The 9,193-nt window shown below is 42.9% G+C and overlaps 1 protein-coding gene across 2 annotated transcripts in view; it reads right to left on the bottom strand.

The window, feature by feature from the left end:
* Window positions 1–1,482: 1,482 nt before the first annotated feature.
* LOC130202690 (anosmin-1) overlaps window positions 1,483–9,193 on the bottom strand; it is a 38,484-nt gene continuing 30,773 nt past the window's right edge. For both annotated transcript variants that reach the window (XM_056428410.1, XM_056428417.1), the window contains 5 exons: window positions 6,558–6,646; window positions 5,153–5,324; window positions 4,608–4,828; window positions 3,820–3,961; window positions 1,483–2,688 (listed from right to left, as the gene is read on the bottom strand). In XM_056428410.1, coding sequence (XP_056284385.1) covers window positions 2,630–2,688; window positions 3,820–3,961; window positions 4,608–4,828; window positions 5,153–5,324; window positions 6,558–6,646 — 683 coding nt within the window. In that variant the 3' untranslated portion in view covers window positions 1,483–2,629. The remainder of the gene's footprint in view (window positions 2,689–3,819; window positions 3,962–4,607; window positions 4,829–5,152; window positions 5,325–6,557; window positions 6,647–9,193) is intronic.

Raw genomic sequence — 9,193 nt, 5'->3', positions numbered from 1 at the left:
GAGAGAGAGAGAGGGATTAGCGTGCGCAGACCAAGAGGAACTAATCTCCTGTGACATAATAGAACTGTACATAAACAACATCCCTGAGAAGTGAGCGGCGAAGCACTGACTGACTGAAGAGGCTGAGTGTGTGAAAACAAGGGATCAGAAGAATTCATCGCTCGCCGTGGAAAACAACTTAAGATCTAAACATCTGGACAGTAAAATCTCCTCACAAACACACACACACACATGAAATACACAAAACTCATGAAAATGCCAGAGTTTAAGTCTTTAACTTCAAACTGCACCGATTGGAAAAGTTAAGAGCAATGTAAAGAAAATCAAGAAATCCTGTGTATAATTCATTTTTTGGTGATGATTTTTGGTAACATTATGTATGTAATTGATCTGAATGCAGAATTTGTTTTTATTCTTTTTAATCTATGAAATAGAGAGTATCAAATTTTTATTACAGACTCAAGGTCCAGATAGTACAAAACATTAAAATATAATAAAATATGTAGAAAATCACAAGTAAAAAACAAACAAAGAACACATGCTTTATAAATAAACAGCTGTACCAGTGTCTCCACAGCTGGGACTGGTAGCGTGGAGCGCTGAATTTTATATTTGATAAAAACATGATGATCTCATTTTCGGAGTCATCAACCCAGCAGATAAATTTGTACATTAGATTTCTTAAAACTGCTTTAAATGTCTTGACTCCTGCAGCCACAAACATCTCACTTGCAGGGGTCCGCCTCGGTTTCTTCAACAGTATCCTCATGGCATCATTGTAGATAAAGTCCAAGCACTGATTAATTCCCTGCATGTTGACAAAAACTCACTTTTGAAGTCCAAAATACCAGGAAACTCAGAATATTTTCTTGTTCCCATGGGGGATTTGTACGTCTCTGTGGTCGAGATGTCTGCGACATGAACTTCAACGTAAGACAATGCCTTATTTATCTGTGGTGTAAATAAACCTGAATCTAAAATTAAACTACTATCACAAGAATGCAATGTCAACTTGCCTGGATCCATGCATGTATTAAACACCAGTCGAGGATGACTGTACGTGCCCTCAGTCTTTCATCCGACATACACAAACAAGTGAGGAAGTCAAATCATACACCTCACATATATAACATCGACTCTCAGTGTCACTCGCGGCTTTATTTGCTTGTCAACATAATTTCAATGACGCTTTCTAAACACAAAAGTGCTCTGAGAAGCAGAGTATTCTGCTTAAAGGTGAGCGACCTCAGCTACGGTAAACCCACTCGGGCTGCCGAGCTGGTGACCTGTTTATTTGGACTTGCAGAGTGAATGTTTCAGGCTCCTGGACCCATCAGTGAATATGTTGTATACTCGGAGTCGGCCACGGCGGCTTTTACGGCCAAAATAAGCAACATTAACTGGCAAATAGTTGAGCATGAGGAGGAGAAGCGTGTCTATTTACTGCTCGCAGCAGCTTCAATCAAACAAACAGCAAAGAGAACTGGTTAAGGATTATTTTATTACTTAGCATTTTGTACAGTTTCTAGCATGGAAAAATAACATGTAACATTAGACTGTATTTACAATTCCATTTTTACAAAATGTCTTTACAAGATTTTTTTGCCGGTTCAAAAACTTGAGACTACAACACACGGAACATACACATTCACACACATCCAAACCAAACTTTGTAATACACACATAAATAAATATAGACATTCACTGACTGTTCCACGACAAATATTTCTACAGCCAAGAACATGTACAATTCATCATTTCCACACAAGTTATAATTTCATTAATAAACATTACGTATTACTCCCAATATAATTCTTTGTTAATCTTTTAATGAAATATTGCTAACATACTGAAAAGAGGTAACACAGACATTAGTTCATGCCAACAGAATGCTAACGGTTGTCATGCAAAACCATCACAAGCTTTCAATTTGAAGCAAGTAATTAATTTACAGTTCAAAAAATCAAATGTACTACATGCAACATACTATGTGAAATATTCTGGGTTAGACAACAATGACTTTAGTTACATTATCCATCAGTACTGACTGTATGCCTAAGCGCCTCTTTAATGGGTAACACAAAAATAAATAGAGGAATTTCTACTTTTCTTTCTTCGTAAATAAGCAAATGTTTTACAGCCCTGGCATTTACGATCATCCATCCTCAATCGTCAATGACTGTTCTCCTTTACACCGTGATCTAATTGCGTGTTGCTGATCAACTGATTGAATTGGAATTTCGATAATATCATGTGGCTGTGTATGAGGACAGCCGGATCACAACTATTTAAGGGGTTCCCGTAACTTACTGACCTGATGAGTTGCGGGGGGGGGGTGTTCGGGGAGCTGTGTACTAACAGAATTTGAGACCTTGCAGTATAAATGTTACTGTACAGACCAACCCGTCCGCTGACATGTACCCGTCAAGGGAGAGGGATGAAGGAGGGGGATGCTGATGTGTGGTGGAGCCAGAGGGAAGATGGACCCATATTTCACAAGCAGGGGGGGGGGGTCAGTTCATGGTCTGGTGCGCTGTGTTTCTGTTTGGTTCCACACATTCCTTCCCTGACAGACAGGAGCAGAGAGCCACTGATGCTTCTCCCTATTGGGTTTGCCTCAACTTGCATCTCAGTGCCTCTCGACTGATGGCTTCTGGTGGTGGGAGTGGTGCTGCCGGAGTCTGGGTCCTAGAAAAACACACATGATCAGAGACTCAGACCCACTTGGACTTGTTTTTGCTCCTCGCTGTCGTTGAATCACGGCAGCGTTGAAGCTGTCATCCAGGTGTCCTTTTGCCGAGCTAAATATCCAGTGTTAAGTGTATCTTATATGCAAGTTATCCAACACAAGGCAATGAGGCTCAAGCACGGCATCTTTTCCTACAACTGCGATATCTTTTGGCAGCTTGGAGGCAGCAGAAACAAGCTGTAAACATTGACATATTACCCCTTTATGAAGTCGATTTAGAGTTGTGTTTCGAGAACTCTGAACACAAGATCAATATCCACTCTTCTTTTGGCTTTGTTTTGCTCTTCAGCTGCTAAACGCTCCACTATGTTCAAGGCTAGGCTTTGGTGCTGGGCAAGTATCCTCACAGTATAGTTTTTTTTTTAGAAATGTTTCACAGTAAGCAGCTACTTGTTGTGTCTGGAAAACAACACGGGCCACACAACCGGCTAAAAATGATGTTATTCCACTCATTTCACATATACTGTAAGTGGGCACGCGACATGAGCCATTGTTGATATTAATAGTGCGATGCATATTTGCTTTCAGGTAAATTATTATTTGTGTGAGACCGGTTCTCGGCTTTGAGCGTTCGCTAGGGAGCATGTTGATGAGCGCGCTATAGAAGTGTGCGTTGTGGATTTTTGCTAACGTAGGACAAAGCTAGGCGAGCTTCCAGTTTGAGCTAAACAAACCGCCTGCTGGCTGTAGCTTTATATTCATTGCAGATGTCAGAGCGGTATCGATCTTCTCATCTAACTCTCCGCAGAAAGCAAACGCAACAATTTTTATATTTTGTATTAATATTTTTATATTGTCTGTCACTGTTTAATGTTGTATTCTCTGAAAAATGGTGTAATGCGCTACTGCTGCTGTCCCGGCCAGGACACTCTTGTAAAGGAGATTTTTAATCTAAATGGAGGCATTTCCTGGTTAAATGAATACAAAATACAAAATAAAATTTAAACTCAAAAATATAAAACTATTGCCTTTTAGGAGAAATGAAATATATACAGTATGCCGTTAGCACTGAGCAGTAACATCCACTGAGTGGACGTGATGGAGCGTCAAAGACAGTGACAGTGACTTACGGTGTTGAATGACTGGTAATATGTTGGGGGTCTGAAAGGTCTTCACAGTGGCAGGACCCTCCCCTCCTGTTGTTATGACCTGCACCTCCAGTCTGTAGTAGGTGGACGGCCGCAGGTTGGACACAACGAGCAAGTTATGATCCTGCCGAGTGAAGGAGGAGAGCAGCAGACGACACACAATCAGTTGAAATACAACAGAACGGGCTTTTGAGTTGGACAGGACTCGCATCGGAACGGGTCGTAAAGTCTTTGCACCAGCCACGCACAAAAACAAAGACTTTGTTTTCATACGGCTCCCCGTCTCTCCGTTTTTTTTTGCCGCCGGCGGGTGGAGATATTTATAGACGAGCTCTAGAGGCTGGGTGGTGCAGATAGGCGGAACGTGTTGTTGATGGAGCAGATTATGTCAAAGAGACGCTTTTTGGGAGCTCTCACAGAGGATGAAAGAGGAAGACGTGCAAGCAGATGAAAGCGTCGAGGAGGAGAACTTCCAGCAGGACACAACACTTCCTCAGATCTCTCCCTGCGCCTGTCTACACACCGCTGCTTATCCAAAGATTCGTGCAAGGAGGCCACAACATTGTTATCCTCAAATCACCTTCACCTCTGACAGATGCTGTGAAATGAAAAGCTGGAAATAGAACATACCTCAGGGACCATTTACAGACTATGTAGACAGCATGGTCCCTGGAATAATCGACACATTCGAAAAAACAGCCTTCACTGTGGTGATTATGAGAGTACAAATAGAGAAAAGATCAATCCTGTTTGAATGAAAATAGACTTACTGGAGGCAAGATCTGGGACTGGGAGATGATGCTGTTGGGAAGGCTGTTCTGCCGGCTCTCGGTGGTGATCTCGGCCCAGGTCACTTGAAAGCCTGTGATTCGCTGATGGAGAGCCACCCTTGACACGCGCCACAGGAAGTTGCCAGTGATGTTTCCCTCAATGATGGAGAAAGAGGCCGTCAGGTTCTCTGGCTTCGCCAAAACCTTTGTAGCCCCTGGAGCTGTGAGGAGAAAGGTGGTCAGGGTCTTTCTGGGAAATGCGTTTTCTTTTCAAGAGTTAGATAAGAGGATTGAAACCACTCATGACTGTCACTTGTGAGTTTTAAAGCTGCTTGAATCAATGTTCAGTTACTTTTGCACAGATGGCCATTTCCTCCTGGTCCCAGTCTTTGTGCGAAGCGAAGCTAACATGCTTCTCATTTAACTCTCAAGCTATTATTAAGTGCATTTCCTGACATGGGGAACTATTCCTTTCAGGGAGAATAGATTTTCTCCATCATCGCGGTGTTAATAATATGCTACGGTCCAATCAGCCGAGTACTCACCTCCCTCTCCCGGGCAAGGGATGTGTTTGAGAGTCTTGCTCCGGATGGTGGCACAGGATGGCGTGAGGAAGGTGGTGCTCTCGTCCTTGGAGCGTCTCTTGGACTTCAGCATGTGAACGGTGACTTTGTACTTGCAGGAGAACAGCAGGCCAGGGAGGTTGATGTAGTTCTCCTGAGCCAAGAAACACATCATTCAGCCCTGATGACTTTGACATGTCACCCAGGTCAGGTCCCATGGAGCTTCAGAGATAATTAAATACACAACGCGGGGCAGATCACATTCCCGTTCAGGCCTCAGGAACATGCCCCACATTACAGGATCACTTTGAACACTCACATGGTCGGGGTTAGACCACTATCCTTCTCTTCAACTTACAATATAAATGATTGTTTTTTATGGCTTCCACATGTGGCATAAACACGATTTAATTAAGAAGCAGCAACCAAAGGGAATTTTATGAACAGAATGGCCTGTAAAAAAAAAACCGTTAATGAATGCTGCGCTGCCGTTCTACACTTAACACTCATTTCAAACTTTAATCATCTATTGATTTTTTTTTTTTTAAACAACGCACACAAAAAACGCCTTTCTCATCTCATTCGAGGAAACGAAACAAAAAAAATCCTGCTGACTAGTTTAGATCTTGCATTTCCAATAAAGAAGTTCTCCATGAATAGACAGTCCCTTGAGAGAGGGTGTGTGTGTGTGTGTGTGTGTGTGTATATGCTCTCTGATATGAAACAGCTTTGATTAAAAGAGAACGAGGCGCTGTGCTCGCATAAAAGCACACGCCTGGAATCCTTCCCAGCGATCTATAGAAAATGTATATATTTCCTAGCAACCAGGGCGCTGGTCCCCAAAGAATGTGTTGATTGCCGGGCCTCTGCCATCCTGTATCAGCCTTAGCCCAAGCAGTTAATCCCCCCCCCACACACACACACCCCACAGACTCTCCCAACCCCTACACAGTCTCTACTACATGCTACAAGAAAAAGGCCCATGCACAATGCATGGCTGGGGAATTCCTCCTCCTCCTCCTCCTCCTCCTCCTCCTCCTCCTCCTCCTCCTCCTCCTCCTCCTCCTCCTCCTCCTCCTCCTCCTCCTCCTCCTCCTCCTCCTCCCGGGAAACATTGTTTTATTGGCCAACGCACCACATGACCTGACCACGCGACTGACTCATAATATTCACAACACCAGCCGGGGATTTACCCAGTGCAAATGCGACGCGACGGGGGCTTCAGGGTCACTCAGAGGAGTGGTTTTCTTTCGCGACGCCGTCCATTCTGAGCGTCAGACAAAAGGTTCTGGGCGTGCTTCGCATAGGACGGAGCCGCCGATCTTTTCGTAACTCTGTGATCTGACCTGCAGTCGGAAGGTGTGTGAGGTGGCTGACGCAGACTAACCCGTGTGACAGATTTCTCCGGTCCTCGGGTCTCGTTGTGGCTGCAGTACTCCGGCATCCACTGGACGTGGTAGCGACTCACAGTGGGGTCTGTAATAAAAGAGAGGATGAAAAGGGACAATATGTCACATCACACAATAAAAGACACAAGTGGGATCTTTAGAAGAGCAAGATGTACTTCGGTATTAATCATAAAAGTATGTATTAACGAGCAGAACGGCCCTCGTCAGTTTTATATTATTGTGTCACCGTATTTATTACAAAATAATAAGTCCAGCAACAGAAAGTCGACAAAGCGATTTCTTCATGATGCAAAAATTACAAATATTTACTGGTCCTCGGTCCTCTGATGAAATGATTTGCTGCTTTTCTCTTTATTTTATTTTATTATTATTTTTTATTATAAGACAAAAGACAATATTTAGACATAACACCTTGAGGACGACAAAACAGTGGACAAAACATCATAAAGTCAGAGTATTAAAAAAAAGTGTGTCTGTGTGTGCATGAGTGTATGTGTGAGCTTTTTTATTTTTATTTAAAGAAACAAAATACATAGATGAAGACTTTTCTCTTTATGTCGACACAAATTGTGCTTTGGACTTTTGTCTGACAAAAACAAGCTGGCTCCAGTCGGCCATCGTTCACTATGTTCTACAGAAAACTAATCAATAATCACAATAACCCTTTAGCGAGACATTAAACTCTAAACTGAACATATGTGGGCGCATTCAAGTTGAACTTTCTTTACAAAAATAAAATGCAAAAAAGCACAAAAAATGTATATGATGGATTTCACCACTATATTAATTTTGTTGTGCTTTTTTTGCATTTCGTTTTATTTTAAGGTAGTCACATAAAGATCACAACTGCCCCTCTAACTCTGAAATATGGTGGGTTTAACATAAATCAATGTGTTAACGTTGTACCTTAGGACAGTCCAACACCACATCAACCACTGGACATTAATCCTGATATCAAAAGACAGTTAAAAATGCTTATATATTCCTTTCCTAAATTATTATAATCAAATAAATCTGAAAATGTATATAAATATTAATAATAATAAATTAAAATAATAAATAAAATACATATATGTATATATATATTTATACATACATCTTCCATATAAATACATGTCAATCACACTTATAACCCTCAAAAATAGTTTTATACATAATCCTTTTGAAAACCAAAAAATGAGTTGACCATTCTTATATCCATTGTTTTGCTTTTTGTACAGTAAACTTACAAACATATCTCAAATCATATTTACACTCATGTATTGAAAACAACCTTTGTACAAAGTCTGGCAGTGACTTTTCTTTAGCTCTGTACATTGTCTGCATTACTTTATAATCAACCAAATCATTACATTTCATAACATGTGATCTGTAAAACAATGGATTTGTGTGCTCATAGTAGCCAACATTATTCACATGATCACCATAACGTACATCTAAAGACATGAAAGAACCTCCTTGCATTAGTTTATTAACTTTATTTAGTATGTCCTGCTTCTGAAACATTTCCTTTTGTTCCACTTGAAGCATTTGCATATTCCCATCAGTGGGGAGACAGCCCTCACAGTAGCTGCGTAGCTCTCACTCGCTCCATTCCTCTACAGTAGCTCATCGCCCTCCTCTAGATTTATTATTCATTTAACTGCGTCGCTTGAATACGTGAAATATTTCTCAGATTAATAATTGAGTATATCCTATTTTTCCGCCCCTAGGCGGGGGCCCGGGTTGTTGTGGGAAGATAGATAAAAGGGGTCCTTTGAAGGCTTAGACACAGATCTGGCACGTGGAGCCCCCTGAGCTCTTTGGAAGCAGAAGAGAGGAATTAGAGGGAACCAGGAAAAATCTGTGGGGGGGGGGGGGGGGAATAAACAAGATATGCTTAGCCGGGTCTGACAGAGAAGGGGAAGCGGTTTGTAAAACAAGAAACGGGACATGGAAATCAGGTGGGGAACAGGACCTCAGCAGTTTGCCGATAAATCGTGGCTGGACGCGAGCCGGAAAAGTGCCGCCGCTGCCGGACCGCTGCCTTTTGTCTGGGTGTCGGGCAGACAGCGATACATTATCCGAGCTGCCGTACAGTCCGGTTCTCTTCCGCCTGACGGAGACAACCCAGAGGCCGGGCTGCTGCGGATCACCGGAGACAATGAGTGGGAGTTTAACGGCGGTTCGGTCAACCTGTCCCTTCCCTCGGTCACACAAGCCAGATGTCCAGAGGCGATAACGCTGCAGGCCATCTGCATGTCCGCGTGTTTACGGCAGTGGAAACCCAGGTTGTCAAGAGTCAAAGCCGGGGTCATCCTTCACACTAAAGAGTGGCCGTGGCACACACACACACACACACACACACACACACACACATGCTGCAGACCGGCACTGCAGACCAGAGACGGAAAGAGAAGCCGGACCAGGATTAACTCCGCACTGCAACGCTGTGATTCCCAAGCCACACTTGATCCCCGTCAGCATCACTCAGCTCTCTGAGTCCAGGCCATCTTCCCCTTCTGTCTCTCCCTCACTCTGATTCAGCAGTTGGTGTCTCACCAGGCCTCTCCTTCAGCCAGGGTTTGCATTCTTGACTCGGAGATGTGGAGTTTGGCTTGGGCGATGACATTTT

The sequence above is a fragment of the Pseudoliparis swirei genome, chromosome 2 (assembly GCF_029220125.1).
Source record: "Pseudoliparis swirei isolate HS2019 ecotype Mariana Trench chromosome 2, NWPU_hadal_v1, whole genome shotgun sequence".
Lineage (NCBI taxonomy): Eukaryota > Metazoa > Chordata > Actinopteri > Perciformes > Liparidae > Pseudoliparis > Pseudoliparis swirei.
This window is presented reverse-complemented; position numbering and strand designations above follow the sequence as displayed.